The 23,318-nt window shown below is 39.8% G+C and overlaps 1 protein-coding gene across 1 annotated transcript in view; it reads left to right on the top strand.

Moving 5' to 3' along the window:
- The window catches only part of LOC308652302 (ATP-binding cassette sub-family A member 17-like), a gene marked incomplete at its 3' end in the record, with an annotated part of 126,407 nt that overhangs the window by 19,988 nt on the left and 83,101 nt on the right, over positions 1–23,318 (top strand). Inside the window, 2 exon segments of the mRNA XM_081300051.1 lie at positions 3,546–3,673; positions 5,135–5,297. Coding sequence (XP_081156177.1) covers positions 3,546–3,673; positions 5,135–5,297 — 291 coding nt within the window.

The following is a 23,318-nucleotide window of genomic DNA, read 5'->3' as shown; positions in this document are numbered from 1 at the left end:
TTGGAAATTATTTCTATTTTATTTCTTCCCATCCACTTAGTAACATAATCTCTGTTTTGCCCTCAGTACCAGAGTGATATCTGCTAAGAAAATGTGATTATGGTCTTGCTAGTTGCCAAATCCAGGACTTCTTTTCCAGTCTTCATTCTCTGTGTCTTTGCTATGCAACAGGGCAGTGTCCAAATACTTCTTCCTTGAAATCCTCTTCTCCTTTGCATCCTGGGATACTGCTGTCTTTTGTTTCTGCTTTCCTGATATCTTTGCTTCCCTCTGTTTTACTCACTTCTTGTTCCCCAAACACTGCCTTCCTTTTTCACTGCTCTCTTTAGCACAAATGTGATACATGAAACTGTATGGTATTAATTAAAGTTAGGTGCCTAATCCCAAGTCCTACTTCCCAGAATTCTTTTATGAATTGGAATGTACTTTTCTGGGATTTAAAAAAATCTTCAATACATTGAAACTTACAGTAAATACAGGAACTCTTTGTACTGGAAATTTTACACAATATAAAAGACAAAAGATAAAAATAACTTTTCCTTTTTATTCCATATCCTAATAAAATTCTTCACCCTAGAGTAATGACAAATAACAGTTTGATGATCTTTTCCAGTGTGTGGTGGACATCAGTTTTGGTTTTCTTCCTGTAGCCTGTTTCTCTGAGAGTCTGACCCCCTCCCGCTCTCAGCTCATGTATTTTCATTGCTGTTGACTGCACTCTGGGCTTGGGATAGATCATGTAACCAATGCCTAAACCAATCTGCACTTTGCAGTCCCTTGCATGGTTGATCTGTCATGGAGGCATGCTTAGTGAGAATCAAGGAAATGTGAGATTTTTTCCTGGAAATTTCTGAAAAAGAGGCTATTGCCATTCTCTCTGGTAATATAGTGGACTAGCTCATTTGGAGCATCTCTCCAGTGAAAAGTAAATGCTGAATGAAAACTAAAAATATGTTCTTGGAAGCATTAAAGAACTAAATAGTCAGGAATTATCTAGCAAAAAAATCTATTATATAAGTATTTTATCTTTTAATCCAAGGGGTGATTACTTAGGTATTAATTTTATAATTATTTATTAAACTGAGCATTTTGTTTTGGATACCTTCATATGTATCTGATAATTTTTACAATTTAACTGTGTATATGTGTGTGTGCTTAAAAAGAAACCTAAGCCAGGTGTGGTGGCACATACCTGTAGTCCCAGCTACTGGGAGGCTGAGGTGGGGGAATTGTAATAAATTATAAATAAATATAACCTAAATAAGGCTAAAGAAACAAAACAGAAACTGTGCCTATCTGTCCATATTTGAAATAAATAAATTTACTCTTTATATCTTGGTGGACACCCTTCTTACACTTTTTTAAAAAATATTTTTTAGTTGTTGATAGATCTTTATTTTTTTATTTATACGTGGTGCTAAGAATTGAACCCAGTGCCTCACACATACCAGGCAAGGGTGCTACCACTGAGCCCCAACTTTTTCTAACCATGTAAATACCTAAAAATTGGATCCTATTGTATGAACAGTTTTGTTGTCTGACTTTTATCACCATATTGTAAATGTATTTTCAGCTTGTTAGATAATTTCCTACATAAAACTATCTAGATGAAAGAAAGAACCCAAAGAGGCCCTAAATTGCTTTTGATGAAACATGCATCGTACTAGAGGAAATTGAACTAGTTTTCATAGCCTTGTAAGGCACAGAGCGAAATAGGAAGTTAAGGCTCATTCAAGGTGGAGTGTCAAATAGGAGACTATCTTCCCATAAAGCTGGAACCCAAATTGCCTACATCCTTAATGTAAAGTAGAAGCAAATATATATCACTCCTACCCCTGAGGATCTGCAGGAATGTTGCCTTGGAATTGAGCACAACAAGGAGAACTCAACCCTGAGACTTGTAGCTCAAATTCAAGGGGAGACACAAGGCAGTTGTGGGGAGAAAAGAATGGGGGGGGGGGAAGGAATGAAAGTGAAAAAAAGAAAAATGAAAACCCCTCACACTATGAAGTGGGATTCAAGACTGAGAGACGCAGTGTAAGTCTTCTTTGGAGGATATACCATCATTCTGTATCTCAAAGAAGACACTCCCCGACCCCACACACAAATATTTTAATGTCAGTGAGCAAATATGCCAGGAAATGATACCAAGGGTGACAAACAGTATTAACAACAGAAAGCAAAAACAGAAATAGAGGGGGTGGGGTTGTGGCTCATCGGTAGAGTGCTTGCCTTGCATGGGTGAGGCATTGGGTTGAATCCTCAGCACCACATAAATGAATGAATGAATGAATAAATAAATAAAAGATTAAAAAACAGAACTAGAAGATTCAGATAATGGAATTATTAGTCTCAAATTACAAAATCACTACTTAGTTCAAAAAATAAAAGAACATATTTGTAGGTAGTATGTCACTATAGTCACGTAGCCAATTGAACTGGGGAGGGGGCAAACATTTCTAGAAAAGAAAAATAAAATAACCAACATGTAAAACTTGGGTTATAAACAAGATATGAAAGGATGAAATGGAACTTAAACTTCCTACAAAAATAAAGATCATTCTTTTAACAACAACAACAACAAACCCATCAGGCTTTACCCAGGTCTCAAGTTACTCACAGGACTTAATTCTTTCTCTCCCTTCCTTAGCATGAAGTCCCAGGACAGTTGCTAGCAGTTCTTGGGATTGCAGACTTCCAGTTCATATTCTGACCTGATTAATCAGATTCTTTTTTTTTTAGAACTAAATCAAACAGATTTTATTAAATTTTGTTAGAATGATGAAAACAAATGATATAAAATAAGTCTTAAGAAATGCTCTCTTAAATAAAAAATAAAAATTAAAAAATAAAAATTAAAAATAAAAAAAGAAATTAAAAAAAAAAAAGAAATGCTCTCTTGTACTACTATCTCAAACTATTTTTCAGTGTTTTACAAAATGCTCACATGGCAAATGCAAAAAGCTTCAACACTCTTGTAACTTTTGCTGCAATAAATGCAACATTAACAAACACAAATTTCTTCTGTGTCAATTTTAAAAGTTGAATTACTGAGTTACATACTAATTTTTATGTTACTCATACATATTTTATTCATTCACATTTAACGAGATCATTGCCAATATATACATTATTTTCCTTAACTTTATTTTTACATTAAGTCAATGTCTGTCATGCAGCCATCCAAAACCTTACAATAAAATTACACAGGTTTGTAGTCCAATTTAGATTCTAGCTTCTTAGAATCAGTCACTTTTCTGACTGCTTTCATGAAGTCTTCTTGAACTACAAAATCATGATCAGCACAAATTGCAAACATACCTTTTTCAGTGCAAACATTTCTCAGGTGATTAATCAGATTCTTGTCTGATGTTTCTTGTCTTTCCACCTTCTGTCTTTTAATTTCTTTGCTCCTATATTTGCAAAATGAATGAGTGAATGGAGAAGTAAACTGATATTTTATATCTCCTTAGGTAGAGAGGGGGAAGTAGATAGCATTTGCCTGCACACCCAGCTGCTCACTAATTGGATTTTTCTCTCTATAGTTCTAGGCTTTTCTTCCGTGCCTGTGTTTGAAAGTTACATAATTAATGATCCCAAAGCTTTCTACATATTGGTAGGAATTGTTTTTGACCATAACTTCAATGACAGCAGGGAACCTTTGCCACTTGGGGTAAGAAAATCTTTTCTATGGTTATACAAAATTACATACAAGAGGAAGTGAGGGGAAAGGGAAAAAAACAAGGGGGAGAAATGAATTACAGTAGATGGGGTAGAGAGAGAAGATGGGAGGGGAGGGAGGGGAGGGGGGATAGTAGAGGATAGGAAAGGCAGCAGAATACAACAGACACTAGTATGGCAATATGTAAATCAGTGGATGTGTAACCGATGTGATTCTGCAATCTGTATATGGGGTAAAAATGGGAATTCATAACCCAATTGAATCAAAGTGTGAAATATGATATGTCAAGAACTAGGTAATGTTTTGAACAACCAACAATAAAAATTAAAAAAAAAAAGAAAATCTTTTCTGAAACAAACTTCTTTTACAACTTTACCTTGAACCTAGGTAGCTTATTTGCTCCTCTGCTTTCCTCTGTGGTAGCTTTGCCATCTTATTTCCAGAGTTGATGAGAGAATGCTTTTGTGTTTCATGTCTTACCACTGGTGTTTGAAGTCCCTTTGGCTTTTAGATTCTTTAAAAGAGAATTTATTCTGAGCAAACTTCTGTCCTGACAATGCTGTATGACATGTATTTAACTGCTTAATTATAGAAGTAGGCTCCAAACCAGGGTACATAAATCCCAGTCCTAGCTCTGCACCTTATTAGTGGTGCAACCTCAGGAAAGTTATGAAATGGTGTCTGCAATGTCTTAACATTTTAGGGCCCCAGTGTCCTTACTGGTGTAGTGAGGTTATTATTAGTGCCTAACATACAGGGTTGTTGTGAGAAGGAAATAGATTTATGTCTGTAAAGCACTTAGAACAGAGCCTGTAATAGGAGTTTTCCAGAGAGGATTAGTTATTTTGCCATTATTACTAATCTCACTTCAGGTATGATAGGTTTCTGAGTTTGTTTAAGGGAAAAAACAATTAAACATTTGAATATTTAATGTTTTAGAATGGGGAAATTACTCATGTACAGTTTTTGTGCTCTATGATCTGATGATTAATTGTTAGAACTTCTGTGGGGTTAATAAAATAACTGGGAATACTTTGTAGGCACTTCACTCATCAATGCCAGGCACATTGCAGACACCATTTCATGTAAGCCTACAGCAGTCTTCAAAATAGGAGCTGATAATAGCATCCCCATTTTATTGATGGGGAAACTGAAGCATAAAGAAACTTGTCCAGGGTAGTATAATTCTTCTATAGGAGATTTTGAGTTTAGGTCCAGTGGCCTGGGTTCAGAGTATTCAGTACCCTATTATTTTTTCCCCAGTTTGGTTCCAGGGATAATTTGCAGGGAAGACCTGCATGAGAGAATGCTATGTGGTCAGTTCCAGGACTGACATCAACTAGTGTGGGCCTTTCCTCTAGTCACAGCTGATGTCAAACACAGTGCTTTGTTTTGCCACTGCTGAATTTCACCATCTTGTGACCAAATTTGTTTTCTCTTTATACTCTGTAGGTGAAGTATAACTTGCGCTTCAGTTATATTCAGAGGAACTTTGCATCAATGAAGCATACGTTTCTTCAAGAGGACTCCGAAGGCTGGTGCACATCCTTTCTTTATCCTCCTAACCTAAGCTATGAACCCAGGGAATTTGCATTTACTGATGGCGGAATCCCTGGTGAGGAAATCCAGAAGCTGTGTGAACTACCATGAGCAAACACACTCTTGTCCTATGGCTCATATTTGGTTATTTTCTTTTTTAAAATTTGTTATACATGACAATAGAATGCATTTTGACATATTGTACACAAATGGAGCATAGCTTCTCCTTCCTCCAGCTGTACATGGTGCAGAGTCACTCCAGTAGTGTAATCACACGTGTACATGGGGTAATAATGTCTGTCTCCTTCTACTGTCCTTCCCATCCCTGCAGCCCCACCCCTCCTCTCATTCCCCTCTACACAAACCAAAGTTCCTTCATTATTCCCTCTCCCCCTACCCCACTATGGATCAGCATTTGCTGATCAGAGAAAACATTCAGCTTTTGTTTTTGGGGGATTGGCTTATTTCACTTAGCCTGATGTTCTCTAGTTCCATCCATTTACTTCCAAATGCCATAATTTCATTCTTCTTTAAGGCTGAGTAATATTCCATTGTATATATGTACCACATTTTCTTTATCCATTCATCTGTTGAAGGGCATCTAGGTTAGTACCATAGTTTAGCTATTGTGAATTGAGCTGCTATAAACATTAATGTGGCTGTGTCACTGTAGTATGCTAATTTTAAGTCCTTTAGGTATAGACTGAGGAGAGGGATAGCTGGGTCAAATGTGGTTCCATTCCAAGTTTTCTGAGGTATCTCCATACTGCTTTCCATTGTGGTTGCATTAATTTGAAGTCCCACCAGCAATGTATGAGTGTACCTTTTCCCCACATCCTCGCCAACACTTATTATTGCTTGTATTTTTGATAATTGCTATTCTGACTGGGGTGAGAGGAACTCTTAGAGTAGTTTTGGTTTGCATTTCTCTAATTGCAAGAGATTATGGACATTTTTAATATATTTATTGATTGGTTGTATTTCTTCTTCTGTGAAATGTCTGGTCAGTTCCTTAGCCCATTTATTGATTGGGTTATTTGGTTTTTTGGTATTAAGTTTTTTGAGTTCTTTATATATCCTGGAGATTCGTGCTCTATCTGAGGGGTGTGTGGTAAAGATTTTTTTTTCCCATTCTTTAGACTCTCTCATCATGTTATTGATTGCTTCCCTTGCTGAGAAGAAACTTTTTAGTTTGAATCCATCCAATTTATTGATTTTTTATTTTACTTCTTGTGCTTCAGAGACTTGTTAAGAAAGTCAGGTCCTAAGGTGACTTAATGAAGATTTGGTGCCGCAGTCTGGCTGGGCACAAAATCACGAGCCACTCAAGCAGGAACAAACTTTATTTTTGAAACTGCCGCCAATACCCCGTACACGTCCGGGAAGAAGCCGGTCCACACATGTGGCATTCTCCTAGAACCCCAGAACAAGTTCCTCCCCCGGAATTCCCTCCTACTGTACTTCCCCAACCAATGGGAACTCTCCAGGAGTCCCGTAGCAGGTCGAGGTGAACAGCAGGAGTCCAATATCCATATGAATGCAAATCTTAACATAATCATATCATCTCAATGGCTATCTGGCATCACCTTTCAACCAAAAGTGCCATGCATCATATTACTTGGCTGTGGCTCTTAGCATCTGCCCCTTTCTGTTTAATTAAGCAACAGGCAATGTGGCTAGGGACCGTGTCTGTTAGGTTTGTCCAATTCAACATATGGTTCTTACCCGTCATCGGAAAACTGACCTCTAGGCGTCAGCCTCCTGTCTTAGGTTGATACCACTGCAATTGGATCATACCCGTCACTGACTACCAGTCCAGTATATAGCCATACCTGTGGATAGGCCTATGCACCAGTGGGGGGGGTGAGGTTCTTTGCCTCACCTCTGTTGGCCCCCAAATTTGGCCTTGGTGCCGGTGGGGGGGGGTGAGGTTCTTTGCCTCACCTCAGTTGGCCTCCAAAATTAGACCATCACTAGTAGAAGGGAGGAGGATACAGAAATGCCACAACATCAAGTCAATTGACGGCTCTTTAGGAAAAATTGCAACACTGGTGACACATCAGCAAAGATACGCCAGCACTACCATAATTTGCTGTATCAACAAATAGAGCACAATGCATACAAGTGATACATAGTCCAGGCAAGTTTTGTAAGCAGTTCAAAGTGGAGGAATCTATCAATATGTCCATTTCCTCCCAAAATAAATCAGCTCAGTGATTGAGCATTACTTGTTGAGTTATTATTCATTGATGCATCAGTTTATACAGTTTGTTGTGATAATTATCGAAGAAGTTGTAGTTTGGTTTCATCTTTGTCTTCACCGGCACTGGGATGAAAATAGGGATTCTGACAATGATGTTAAAAAAAAAATATGTAGAGATCCAACATGGCCGCCGGCGAGGAAGCAGCGATTCCAATGTCTCCACATTAACGGGATCAGAAAGACCCATTGGAACAGCGACAGTCTACCTACTGAGGAACTTCTAGCAAAATTCCGTAAAGAGGGGACCTGCCGGGAATTGGTAGGTTTATTAGAAGTGTCAGTTTGTCCCAGACAAGTGGATATTGGCCGGCCACGCGGGCGCGGAGGTCCAGTCCCGCAGCCACCAGCCACTTCAGAAAGTGGCCGGCGGCCCCGAGCGGCGCGGCCCGCCCAAACCCGCAGACGGCACCCGCCACCTCGCCGTCCTGGGAGGCCCCGCGCTCGCTCAGCGAACGGCCACTCCACCCGCCCGGATCTTAGCCACGCAGTCACAGCTGCCCGGCTCTACAGGCAGCCCGGCGCAGCGAGAAGTGTCCCCGCCTGGCCCAGCAGACAGCCCGTGTCCTCCCGGCTCTACTAACAGCCCCGCCCACCCGGCGAACGGCTCCCCCCCCCCCCGAGACAGCGTGAAGGGAATCTAACCAACCCTTTACGAAATAGCAAACTGGGAACTAAAACCAGAGATTGTGTCAGACCAGAGACAAGCCAGTTCCACCCCTCCCTTCGGACACTCCGGCAAGGAGCCAGGGACCCACCATAGCAGAGAGGGGAAGTCACCAAAGTTCGGCCAAAGAGATTCCTTCCCAGCGGAATCTACTTTAGCAGGTGTGTGACTCCCACCCACACCAGATACAAACAACCCGGAAACTTCAAAATCTCTCCATGGGCATGACAGTAAGGGTCAAAGGACTCTCGACCCCCAACTCCCCCTACTGCCAGTGACAAGGGCGTGACTGTAGGGGCAGAGGGAAGCAGAGAAGACTCCCCACCCCCAAATCACCCAACCGCGAACTGAGAGGGTGTGGGGAGCCATTCTGACACGTGATTGGGTGACTCCCGTTAAGGGCCTGAGGCGCTCTGGCTGTGTCAGAGCTATCCCGACCCTTTCCTGATGAGAGAGCCCATCCGTGTGGGGGTGTGCGTGACCACTGACCCTGGAGACCCAATCACTGACCCTGACCTTGGAGTGCAGCCCCCCCTCAACCTTCATTGGATGGAATTCTCCCCTGAATCTCTTGTCCCCCAAATAAAGGGCTACTCCCCGGCGTGTTCGCTCTCTCTCTCTCCTGCTAGCCCAGAGTAATCCTCGCTGCCCTGCTGGGCGGCTAGAGGCGGGAACCAGGGAGGCGAGCCGTCTCGGACCTAGCAATGTAAAATAAGGTACTGGCTTGTGTGTTTATTTTGATCTCTTCTAACTAACTTAATGCCTAGAACCTCATTAATGAAACCACTGCGCAGGCCGCGTGGTAGAATTGGCGACCACGAAGGGACATTCTGAATTAGTTAGATTGAGTGGGAACGCGCGCTAAAAAGATAAGGGAAAGAATAGAAAAGGAAAATAAGGAATAAAGATAAAGATAAGGAAGAGGTGACATTTGGGTCACAAAAGTACCGGGAGATATTGAAGGAAAGAGACGTTAAATTACTTAAAATGGGAAATTCTACTTCTTCAGATAAGGAAATGTATCTGACTATTTTAGACAGTATAATTAATCAGAAAGGAAAACAGATAAAGAAAACTCAGTTATTACAATTCTTAAAGATTGTAGGTGAATATTGTCCTTGGTTTTGTGACCAAGAGTCTCCAAATTTACTTACTTGGGAAAAATTAGAAAGAAAGTTACAGAGAGTTTGTCTTTCTACTGAAATACCTGGAGGCATAGAGAATATACAGAAAACTTGGACAGCCCTAGAAGTCTGTCTTTTTGAATACATGGGCCAGAGTTCATGGCCGCCAGAAGACCTTCTAAAAGGCATTCAAAGAGCTATTAGGTCTATTCAAATGGAAAATCAGCCTGAGGCTAAGTTAATTTCCTTTCCCTTGAGCCATTTTAAAACAAAAACGCTAAAAGCCAAGACAAAGGTTAGAATTGTGCAAGCTAGCCCGCAGACAGATTGTACAGAACAGCATGATACAGAAGAAGCATCTCTAATCTTAGAGAGCCCTCCGGAAGTGGTAAACGATCTTCCTGGAGAGGAAAATACAAAAGAAACTCCTAGAGGGGCTCAGGTTTCTTCTCAACCACGTGAGTTAGAAACCCAAATTCCAAATGGCGATAGTACAGAGTCTGATAGCAGCTCACAATCTGAGGAAGAAGAATTAGACGTGGAAACTCAGGACTTAGAGAGAAATTTTAATAGACTACATTTAGCACCACCTGCCCAAGCTTTTAAAATTCGGCCGGTACCTGCTAGAAGGACCAAATTTAACAGGTGTACTGAATTAAAGATGACTTTTCTTACCCCAGTTCAGCAAGGTATTAGGAAGGCTCAAGAAATGGGAGAGAATACTACTGGGTTTCACCTCTTTCCAGTTTTTGAGCAAACTAATGAACAAGATCAGAGAGTTAGAGTTCATGCTGTAATCCCTTTTAAAACTATCAAGGAATTGAAAAATGCATGTGAAACGTACGGCCCAAATTCGCCTTTTGTTCAGAGTCTGATAGAAAATATTTGCTCACAACCCCTTCCTCCTAGTGATTGGATTTTTTAGCCAGATCTTGTCTGAGCGGGGGAGATTATTTGCTTTGGAAAACTTATTGGACTGATTTTTGTAATGAACAAGCAGAAAGAAACAGAAGACAGGGCATAGAAACGCCAGTAATGATGTTTTTAGGGACTGAAGATTTTGCTGATTTAGAAAGACAATTAAATTATGATTTTGTAGTGTACAATCAAATAACTGATTGTGCAAAACGTGCCTGGAGACAAATTGTCCCCAAGGACCAGTCCAATTTAGTTCTTACCAAAATCAGACAAGGTGCCAATGAGACTTATTCAGATTTCATAGCCCGACTGTATCAGGCTGCGAACAGGTCCATCGGGGACCCAGGTGCTAGCGAATTTATCGTTAGGCAATTGGCTTTTGAGAACGCAAATAAAATCTGTCAGGATGTTCTCCGACCCCATCGTAAAAAAGGAACAATTTCGGAGTATATTCGCTTGTGTTCTGACTTAGATTCCACTCAGTTGCAAACGGTGGCCTTAGCAACAGTATTAAAGGAAACCTTGGGGCCGCAAAATTTAGTTCAGAAGTCCCACAGTAGGTGTTACGTTTGTGGAAAAACCAGTCATTTTGCCCGCGAGTGTCACATGCGCAATTTTAGGTTTAGGGCTCCATCTACTGGCGATAATAGATATTGCAGGACTCAGCGCCATGTGGTTGATTCGGGTGGCGCGGATGAGCCCGCCTTCTCGCCACAAGTATTTCCTCCTAGCAAGGGGACAAAAAACTTCCGTTCGGCCCCTCCCCGGGCCCAGAAACAATATGGGGAACGGTCGCACAATATGACGTCACTAGCAGCGCCGACCAAAGCAGTCCGCGATTTTTACCGGGACAGGGACAGGGATCACAGACAATTTTCTTAGGACCTTCAAAGACAGTTGAATTAGATCCTGAAATGGGGCCAACACAAATCCCTACTGGGATTTTCGGGCCACTTGCTGAGAATACTATAGGTTTAATTTTGGGGCGTGATAATTTGAAGGGAGCCATTGAAGTTATACCTGGTGTGATAGATTCAGAATTTAAAGGGCAATTATATGTTACTGTAAGATCCAATTATGCCCTAAGACTCACCCCAAAGGATATTTTTGCTCAATTAATATTATTGCCTTGTGTCTCAGAAAGGCACCTGCCGGTAGATTCAGTTTCTAAACCGCCGGACAGAGTATATTGGTCCCAGTTAGTACGATAAGAACGCCCTTTATTAAAACTTAAAATTAATAATAAAAATTTCCTAGGCATCATAGACACAGGGGCTAATAGCTCAGTATTGTCCAGCCGGTTTTGGCCCAGGACATGGCCCTTACATACAGCACCAGCTAACCTAGAAGGAATAGGACAGGTTTCACAGCCTGCTCAAAGTGCCAACTATCTCCGTTGGGAAGATTCTGATGGGAACAATGGAGTATTTAAACCTTATGTGTTAGAGTCTTTACCAGCTAATCTATGGGGAAGAGATATATTAGCCAAAATGGGACTGTTATTAGTTACTCCAAATTCTATAAGATCAGTTGAAGAAGTTAATCAGAGGTATTTTCCTGGAGATGATAAGGAGACCTTTCAGGAAGAATATCTGTTTACAAGCCAGTCTCCAAGACAAAGATTAGTAAATACTCCAGACCAGAATTTTTACTAGGGGCCCTGAGTACTTCCCCGATCCCTAAGACAGCTGAAAAAATCACGTGGCTCACAGAAGAGCCTATATGGATTTCTCAGTGGCCCATCTCAGGGGAAAAACTTAAAATAATTCATAGATTAGTTGAAGAACAACTTCAGGCTGGTCATATTGAACCAACACTTAGCCCTTGGAATACACCTATTTTTGTTATTAAGAAAAAGTCAGGAAATTGGAGATTACTACAGGATTTAAGGGCGATAAATCATGCAATTCATCCTATGGGATCATTACAGCCAGGACTTCCCTCCCCCACAGCTATTCCTTTAGATTATAGCTTGATGGTAATAGATTTAAAAGACTGTTTTTTCTCTATAAGGTTACATCCTGAAGATTGTGAAAGATTTGCTTTCACTGTCCCAGCAATTAATTTTAAGGAACCTGTTAAAAGATACTGCTGGAGGGTGCTTCCTCAGGGAATGCGTAATAGCCCTACACTGTGCCAAAAATATGTTGACCAAGCAATAGATCCCATTAGAAATAGCTTCCCTGATGCATATATTATTCATTTTATGGATGATATATTATTGGCTCATGCTAATCCAGAAGTACTTTCAGAAATTTTTACTCAGTTAGAGACTTCACTTACAGCAATGGGTTTATGTATAGCTCCTCAAAAAATTCAAAAAATATCTCCTTTTCAATATCTAGGTCAGATAATTCAGGGACGTACTATCCGTCCTCAGAATCTTCAGATAAGAGTTAAAGAGTTACATACCCTTAATGATTTTCAAAAACTATTAGGAGATATTAACTGGCTAAGACCATCTTCAAAGCTAACTACTTCTGAGTTAAGTCCTTTATTTCAGATATTACAAGGAAATCCTTCTCCAACCTCTCCACGTCAACTAACTTTAGAAGCTAAGGCAACCTTAAGGAAAGTGGAAATTGCAATTAAAAATGCACGGCTTACTAGAATAGATCCTAAAGAAATAATGTATTTATTAATATTTCCAACCGAGCATACCCCAACAGGAGCCATATGGCAAAGATTAGGAGTTATTGAATGGATTTATTTATCTCACTCCCCTCAAAAAACATTAATTCCTTTTCATGATTCTATAGCTCAATTAGTTATTAAAGGTAGAACTAGGATTTTACAATTAATTGGATCTGAGCCTGATATCATAATTATTCCATTTTCTGTTCAACAAACTAATTGGCTTTTTCAAACTTCTAGCTCCTGGCAGATAGCTTTTGCAGATTTCCCTGGCCAAATAGATAGCCATTATCCTCGTGATAAGATTGTACAATTTGCATCATTAACATCACTTATTTTTCCAAAGATTGTACGTTCTCATCCAATAGAGGAAGCCTTATCGGTGTTCACGGATGGTTCCAACTCTGGTAAGGCAGGTTTCTTCAGCCGTGTTCACACAGAGGTAATACAAACTTCCTATACTTCTGCCCAAAGGACAGAACTTCAAGCTCTGATTTGTGCCTTAGATTATTTTTCAAATGAGCCTATTAATATCTATTCTGACAGCTTATATGCAGTCGGAGTTGCCAAAAATATTGAAACCTCAGTTATTGGGTTTACTTCATCACAGGAGTTATTTGAATTATTTCATAATTTACAAAAGACAGTGCTAATGCGAAAGTTCCCATGTTTCATTGGACACATCCGTGCGCATACTAACCTTCCCGGACCCCTAATTGCAGGTAATGACAAAATTGATAAATTAGTAGCTTTTTGTCAACAGATGTCTTCATATGACTGTGCACTAGCTTCCCATTCCTTACATCATCAAAATGCTTCTAGCTTACGTAAAAAATTTAATATTACCAGAGAACAAGCTCGTCAGATTGTAAGCCAATGTCCTAAGTGTGTTATTCACACTCCATCTCTGCCATCAGAGGTAAATCCCCGTGGATTAAAACCAAATCAGATATGGCAAATGGATGTAACTCATATTCCTCAATTTGGTAAGCAATGTTATGTGCATGTCATAGTGGACACTTATTCTAGATTTATTTTTGCTACAGCACGTACTAAGGAAAATACTCAGCATGTAATTTCTCATTGCTTAGCAGCTTTTTCCGTTTTAGGATGTCCTATGCAGATTAAAACAGATAATGCTCCAGCTTATGTAAGCTCTTCTTTTCAACAATTTTGCCAAGAATTTAAAATTAATCATAAAACAGGAATTCCTTATAACCCCCAAAGTCAAGCCATTGTAGAACGAGCTCATTTATCTATTAAGCTTCAATTACAAAAATTGAAAAGGAGGAATAAGATAGTGACTCCCCAAAATAGCCTTAATCATGCCTTGTTTGCTTTAAATTTTTTAAACTGTGACACAGAAGGTCACACTGCTGCTGAGAGACAAATGTCTCCCTCAGTGACAGGCCCCTTAGGCAGAGTTCTGTGGAAAGATTTACAGACTGGTCAGTGGAAGGGGCCAGACCCGGTAATAACATGGGGCCAAGGGCATGCCTGTATTTTTCTAGAAGGTGCTTTCCGTCCTATTTGGGTGCCTGAACGTGCTATCAGACATGGAGGAAATAGAACCCAGACTCAAGCGACTGAGGATCGACCCGGAGGAGCCACAACCCAGAAGGAGGAAATATCAGAAAAGGATGAAGAAAGACCAGATTGAACCAGCCAAGAAGCTGATTTCATGGAAAGATGTGAAGAAATTGACAACCCAGGCTTCCCAAATACTTCGACGCCTAGGAAAGAACAGGACCCCAGTCTTGATGGTAGCGACAGTAATTGCCCTACTGGGCTGTCAGGTAAAAGGGAATCAAGTAGACACTTATTGGACATATTTCCCAGATCCACCCCTGGTACACCCAGCTGTGTGGACTGGAGAATCTATTCCAGTATTTACTAATGACTCATTCATGATGGGAGGATTTACAGATACTCATATTACTCCCAATCATGTGACTAGATTTAATTATTCTGACTACAGTGCCCAATTACCTTTGTGTTGGTCACATGATAAACATGCTGGCTGTCTGAAAGTATCATTTGAAGAAAAGACAGCAATCGGTAAACCTAAACTGACAAATAATTCTATTTATGGGGACTTAAAACCTAATACTAGATCAGTAATTAAGATGGGACTTTCCCATAACAAGCCAGTCATTTCTGCAAAACCTCCACAGGTACCCCACTGTCCAAATAGTTCTACAATTGAGATTGGCACCTTTCCTAAATGGATGGATTGTGTAAATACCTTTCCTGTACAACATAAGGTGTCTAAAGCTAGTGGGTATATTTTAGACTGGTCTCCAAAAACTGATAAGAGACAATTACGAAGAAATTCTGCTATGACACCTACAGGATTTGTTAGTAATATTTTGACTTATAGTGAAGGAGGTATTCAAAAAGATATTTGGCGTTTAATTGCTGCCTCAGAGTATTTACATTTTACAGATAAACCTTTACCAAAATTTGTCGGCAAGAACTGTAAAGAGGGATCTTGCTATGGCTTAAGAGCCTATGTCCAATCTCCTTATGTTTTAATTATTGGAAATATAAAAGTTAAATGGATAGATGACCGATATTTTGTTACTTGTAATAAGTGCAACCTAACCAATTGTATTTCTAGGTATAATGGAGGAAAAGGAGTGCTAATACTTCATCAGCCCTCTTTTGTTTTATTACCTGCTAATATTTCAGAGCCATGGTATGCTGATGCTGGTTTACAAGTCCTGCAGCAAATTCATGCCCAGCTAACAAGACCTAAACGTGCTATTGGAGTCATAATTGTTGGTGTCTTAGCACTGGTCTCATTTATTGCCTCAACTGTCTCTGCATCTCTGACATTGTCTCAGAATATTCAGCATGCAAAATTTCTTAATAATTTAGCTCAAAATACTTCCAAGGCTCTGCGTAATCAAGTAAATATTGATGAAAAGATTGAGACTAAATTAAACGCCTTAGAGGCGACTATTATAAACATTGGTAATGAACTTTCAGCCTTAAAATTTAAGGAAAGGCTTAAATGCTATGCTAATTATAAGTATGTATGTGTTACAGCTGCCAAGTACAATGCTTCTCTCTGGGATTGGGAGAAGGTTAAAAACCATTTATTAGGTATTTGGCAAAATAGTAATAATAGCTTGGATATTCTGGAACTTCATCACCATATCCAAGACATTCAAAATAATAGAGCTGATTTTTCAGATCCTTCTTCCTTGGCTAACCAAATATTGAAGGAGTTAAATGGATTCAACCCTGGAAATTTTCTTAAACACTCCGCTTGGTACATTATTGGATTATTCTCTTTGCTGTTAATTCTCTTTTGTATTGTAACTATAGGATGGCAAATCTTCCAATCAAGAATCCAGGGACTCCAAAGAGTGAACCGCCGCCTCATTGTTAAGAAAAGAAAGGGGGAATATGTGGGGAGCCATTCTGACACGTGATTGGGTGACTCCCGTTAAGGGCCTGAGGCGCTCTGGCTGTGTCAGAGCTATCCCGACCCTTTCCTGATGAGAGAGCCCATCCGTGTGGGGGTGTGCGTGACCACTGACCCTGGAGACCCAATCACTGACCCTGACCTTGGAGTGCAGCCCCCCCTCAACCTTCATTGGATGGAATTCTCCCCTGAATCTCTTGTCCCCCAAATAAAGGGCTACTCCCCGGCGTGTTCGCTCTCTCTCTCTCCTGCTAGCCCAGAGTAATCCTCGCTGCCCTGCTGGGCGGCTAGAGGCGGGAACCAGGGAGGCGAGCCGTCTCGGACCTAGCAATGTAAAATAAGGTACTGGCTTGTGTGTTTATTTTGATCTCTTCTAACTAACTTAATGCCTAGAACCTCATTAATGAAACCACTGCGCAGGCCACGTGGTAGAAGAGGGTGTGACGGTAGGGGCGGAGGGAAACAGAAGACACTCCAGACCCCCAACTCCTCCTACCGCCAGCAGTGTGTTTGTGACTGTAGGGGCTGAGGGAAGTAGAGGGGATCCTCGACCCCCAACTCCTATTACCACCAGCAGCGACACCAATGGTCTTAGCTGCCAGATTCCGAAGGTGTGCCCACCAAAGGGGTCCAGAAAAATTAAACAATTGACTCCCAGACTACAGCTCCACAGCACTGGGGCTTACATGAATGACAGCGAGAGTGCTCAGTAGTTAGGGAAATAGAGCACTCGGTGGGGCTGAAAGTGTAACCAAATCCTTGGGGAACTGCCTCTGGTGAGCAGGACCTGGCTGGCTGGCAGGAGGAAGGGGAGGAGGGGCCGTAGAAGTGAAATGGCTCTGGACCAACAGGATTGAGAGACTCCCAGGAACCGCCTTACAGGGATTGCTGTTGACACATTGAGGGCAAAACTCAGCCCGGAGGGCACAGCTTTGCCTACGGGAAGAGAAGAAAATGGACCTCTAGACCTAATTTTATTTCCTATTCCATTTTAATTTTTTCTCTCCCTTTTCCCTCTCTCTCTCCCCTTCCAAGGTTTACTGCTCTTTCCATTCTCCTCTATGCTATCAATCTCCCTCTCCTTCTTTCTTTTCAAGAGCACCTACCTTCCCCTTCCCCCCAACTTTCATCCCAAGCATTACGTCCTCCATTTCGCGTAACTGTCTAAATACAAATAGGTGTACGCCCTTCCCCCGCGCCTGCAAGGTAGCCGGACCTGCAACCCACCAGCAGGTCAGGCCCAGCAACCTGGGAGTGGCAAAGCCGCCCCACGCGCCTGCAAGGTAGGCGCACCTGCTACCAACCAGCAGAACAGGCCCAGTGGCCTGTCGATATGGTAGGCACAGTGCCCCAATTGGAGGAGGAGCAGAGCCCCTGCCCGCGCCTGCACGGGAGACTTTGCAACTATACAAGAGTAATACATGTATATAGGGGGAAAATTCAACAACACAATAGTCTCAGTAAGCAGAAAGAAATGCAAACAGTATGAAGAGACAAGGAAAGAAAGGACCACAAGCAATGCAGTTCAACTCAACGTTAGAAGAGGTAATATCTGCAGCAGATGGAATGTCAGATAAAGAATTCAGGAGATACATGCTTCAGATGATCTGGAGTCTCAAGGAAGACATTAGACAGCAAAATCAGACAATGAAAGATCTCTTCAACAATGAAATACATAAACAAATCCAGGAAGTAAAAGATCAACTATACAGGGAGATAGAAGTTATAAAAAACAAACAAACAGAAATCCTAGAAAGGCAGGAAGCAATAAACCAACTTAAAAACTCAATTGAGAATACTACCAGCAGAGTAGAACACTTAGAAGATAGAACATCAGACAATGAAGACAAAGCATTTCAACTTGAAAAGAACATAGACAGCTCAGCAAGACAGTTAAGAAACCATGAGCAGAACATCCAAGAGATATGGGACAACATAAAGAGACCAAACTTAAGAGTCATTGGGATACAGGAAGGCATGGAGGTCCATACCAAAGGAATAAACAATCTATTCAATGAAATAATACGAGAAAACTTCCCAGACTTGAAGAATGAGACAGAATCCCAAATCCTAGAAGCCTACAGGACACCGAATGTGCATAATCATAAGAGATCCACACCTAGACACATTATAATGAAGATGCCCAACATACAAAATAAGGAGAGAATTTTAAAAGCCACAAGAGAAAGGAAACAGATTACATTTAGGGGTAAACCAATCAGGATAACAGCTGATCTCTCAACACAGACTTTGAAAGCTAGAAGATCCTGGAATAACATATTTCAAACACTGAAAGAAAATGGGTTCCAACCAAGAATTGTGTATCCAGCAAAATTGAGCTTCAAGATGGAAGATGAAATTAAAACCTTCCACGATAAACAAAAGTTAAAAGAATTTGCAGCTAGAAAACCATCTCTCCAAAAAATCCTCAGCAAAACATTACAGGAAGAGGAAATGGAAAATAACAATGAAAACCAACAGTGGGAGGTAGGACAGTAAAGGGGGGGAAATAATCAAAGAGGAAAACAAACCATATTCAGTAACATAAACAAACAAATATGGCTGGAAGGATAACCCATATCTCAATAATAACCCTAAATGTTAATGGCTTAAACTCACCAATTAAGAGACACAGGCTAGTAGAATGGATCACAAAACATGACCCAACAATATGCTGCCTACAGGAGATGCATTTGTAGATTTCAAGCCAAAGTTAATCAAAAGGGATAAAGAGGGACACTACATACTGCTCAAGGGAACCATACACCAACAAAACATAACAATCATAAATATATATGCCCCAAACAATGGTGCAGCTATGTTCATCAAACAAACTCTTCTCAAGTTCAAGAGTCTAATAGACCACCATACACTAATCGTGGGAGACTTCAACACACCTCTCTCACCACTGGACAGATCTTCCAAACAAAAGTTGAATAAGGAAACTATAGAACTCAATAACACAATTAACAACCTAGACTTAATTGACATATATAGAATATACCACCCAACATCGAGCAGTTACACTTTTTTCTCAGCAGCACATGGATCCTTCTCAAAAATAGATCATATATTATGTCACAGGGCAACTCTTAGACAATATAAAGGAGTAGAGATAATACCATGCATCTTATCTGACCATAATGGAATGAAACTGAAAATCAACGATAAAAGAAGGAAGGAAAAATCATGCATCACTTGGAGAATGAACAACAGGTTACTGAATGATCAATGGGTTATAGAAGACATTAAGGAGGAAATTAAAAAATTCTTAGAGATAAATGAAAACACAGACACAACATATTGGAATCTATGGGACACATTGAAAGCAGTTCTAAGAGGAAAATTCATTGCATGGAGTTCATTCCTTAAAAAAAGAAAAAACCAACAAATAAATGATCTCATACTTCATCTCAAAATCCTAGAAAAAGAAGAGCAAAATAACAGCAAAAGAAGTAGAAGGCAAGAAATAATTAAAATCAGAGCTGAAATTAATGAAATCGAAACAAAAGAAATAATTGAAAAAATTGATAAAACTAAAAGTTGGTTCTTTGAAAAAATAAATAAGATCGACAGACCCTTAGCCATGCTAACGAAGAGAAGAAGAGAGAGAACTCAAATTACTAGCATACGGGATGAAAAAGGCAATATCACAACAGACACTTCAGAAATACAGAAGATAATCAGAAATTATTTTGAATCCTTATACTCCAATAAAATAGAAGATAGTGAAGGCATCGATAAATTTCTTAAGTCATATGATCTGCCCAGATTGAGACAGGAGGATATAGACAACCTAAACAGACCAATATCAATTGAGGAAATAGAAGAAACCATCAAAAGATTACCAACTGAGAAAAGCCCAGGACCGGATGGGTATACAGCAGAGTTTTACAAAACCTTTAAAGAGGAACTAATACCAATACTTTTCAAGCTATTTCAGGAAATAGAAAAAGAGGGAGAATTTCCAAATTCATTCTACGAGGCCAACATCACACTGATTCCTAAACCAGACAAAGATACTTCAAAGAAAGAAAACTACAGACCTATATCTCTAATGAACCTAGACGCAAAAATCCTCAATAAAATTCTGGCGAATCGGATACAAAATCATATCAAAAAAATTGTACACCATGATCAAGTAGGATTCATCCCTGGGATGCAAGGCTGGTTCAGTATACGGAAATCAATAAATGTTATCCACCACATCAATAGACTTAAAAATAAGAACCATATGATCATCTCGATAGATGCGGAAAAAGCATTCGACAAAGTACAGCATCCCTTTTTGTTCAAAACTCTTGAAAAAATAGGGATAACAGGAACATACCTCAACATTGTAAAAGCAATCTACGCTAAGCCCCAGGCTAGCATCATTCTGAATGGAGAAAAATTGAAGGCATTCCCTCTAAAATCTGGAATAAGACAGGGATGCCCTCTCTCACCACTTCTGTTCAACATAGTTCTTGAAACACTGGCCAGAGCAATTAGACAGACGAAAGAAATTAAAGGCATAAAAATAGGAAAAGAAGAACTTAAATTATCACTATTTGCAGATGACATGATTCTATACCTAGCAGACCCAAAAGGGTCTACAAAGAAACTATTAGAGCTAATAAATGAATTCAGCAAAGTGGCAGGATATAAAATCAACACGCATAAATCAAAGGCATTCCTGTATATCAGCGACAAACCCTCTGAAATGGAAATGAGGACAACCACTCCATTCGCAATATCCTCAAAAATAATAAAATACTTGGGAATCAACCTAACAAAAGAGGTAAAAGACTTATACAATGAAAACTACAGAACCCTAAAGAGAGAAATTGAAGAAGATCTTAGAAGATGGAAAAATATACCCTGTTCATGGATAGGCAGAACTAACATCATCAAAATGGTGATATTACCAAAAATTCTCTATAGGTTTAATGCAATGCCAATCAAAATCCCAATGGCATTTCTTGTAGAAATAGAAAAAGCAATCATGAAATTCATATGGAAAAATAAAAGACCCAGAATAGCAAAAACAATGCTAAGCAGGAAGTGTGAATCAGGTGGTATAGCGATACCAGACTTCAAACTATACTACAGAGCAATAGTAACAAAAACAGCATGGTATTGGTACCAAAACAGGCGGGTGGACCAATGGTACAGAATAGAGGACACAGAAACCAACCCACAAAACTACAACTTTCTTATATTTGATAAAGGGGCTAAAAGCATGCAATGGAGGAAGGATAGCATCTTCAACAAATGGTGCTGGGAAAACTGGAAATCCATATGCAACAAAATGAAACTGAATCCCTTTCTCTCGCCATGCACAAAAGTTAACTCAAAATGGATCAAGGAGCTTGATATCAAACCAGAGACAAGGCATCTGATAGAAGAAAAAGTTGGCTACGACCTACACACTGTGGGGTCGGGCTCCAAATTCCTCAATAGGACACCCATAGCACAAGAATTAATATCTAGAATCAACAAATGGGACTTGCTCAAACTAAAAAGTTTTTTTCTCAGCAAAAGAAACAATAAGAGAGGTAAATAGGGAGCCTACATCCTGGGAACAAATCTTTACTCCTCACACTTCAGATAGAGCCCTAATATCCAGAGTATATAAAGAACTCAAAAAATTAGACAATAAGATAACAAATAACCCAATCAACAAATGGGCCAAGGACCTAAACAGACACTTCTCAGAGGAGGACATACAATCAATCAACAAGTACATGAAAAAATGCTCACCATCGCTAGCAGTCAGAGAAATGCAAATCAAAACCACCCTAAGATATCATCTCACTCTAGTAAGATTGGCAGCCATTATGAAGTCAAACAACAACAAGTGCTGGCGAGGATGTGGGGAAAAGGGTACACTTCTACATTGTTGGTGGGACTGCAAATTGGTGCAACCAATTTGGAAAGCAGTTTGGAGATTTCTTGGAAAGCTGGGAATGGAACCACCATTTGATCCAGCTATTCCCCTTCTGGGTCTATTCCCTAAAGACCTAAAAACAGCATGCTACAGGGACACTGCTACATCGATGTTCATAGCAGTACAATTCACAATAGCAAGACTGTGGAAGCAACCTAGATGCCCTTCAATAGACGAATGGATAAAAAAAATGTGGCATTTATACACAATGGAGTATTACTCTGCATTAAAAAATGACAAAATTATAGAATTTGGAGGGAAATGGATGGCATTAGAGCAGATTATTCTAAGTGAAGCTAGCCAATCCCTAAAAAACAAATGCCAAATGTCATCTTTGATATAAGGAGAGTAACTAAGAACAGAGTAGGGAAGAAGACCATGAGAAGATGACTAGCATTAAACAGGGATGAGAGGTGGGAGGGACAGGGAGAGAGAAGGGAAATTGCTTGGAAATGGAAGGAGACCCTTAGGGTTATACAAAATTACATACAAGAGGATGTGAGGGGGAAAGGGAAAAATAATACAAGGGGGAAAAATGAATTACAGTAGAGGGGGTAGAGAGAGAAGAGGGGAGGGGAGGGGAGGGGGGGATAGTAGAGGATAGGAAAGGCAGCAGAATACAACAGACATGAGTATGTCAATATGTAAATCAGTGGAAGTGTAACTGATGTGACTCTGCAATCTGTATACTGGGTAAAAATGGGAGTTCATAACCCACTTGAATCAAAGTGTGAAATATGATATATCAAGAACAATGTAATGTTTTGAACAACCAATAAAAAAAATAAAAATAAAACAAAACCAAAAAAAAGAGAAGCATATTTTTAAAAAATAAAATAAAATGTTACCCAGCCTCAAAAAAAAAATAAAATGAATTCCATATTATTTTTCTTTTTAATTTCCCTTTCTTTTCATATTTTTTTCTATTAAAATTGTGTCTGTCATGCAAAACGTCCATGATTATACCTCTTATTCCTGACATAAACTGTTTTTGCTTTTCCTTGGGACTACTTTAGACATATTACAACTTTTGTATGGGTAATAAACACGTGATCTGTAAAGTAAAAAAAAAAAAAAAAAAAAAAAATATATATATATATATATATATATATATATATATATATATATATAT

This window comes from Spermophilus citellus (genome assembly GCF_964194105.1).
Source record: "Spermophilus citellus genome assembly, chromosome: 6".
NCBI classification, from domain to species: domain Eukaryota; kingdom Metazoa; phylum Chordata; class Mammalia; order Rodentia; family Sciuridae; genus Spermophilus; species Spermophilus citellus.
The sequence above is the reverse complement of the archived record's forward strand: the minus strand, read 5'-3'. Positions and strand labels throughout refer to the sequence as shown.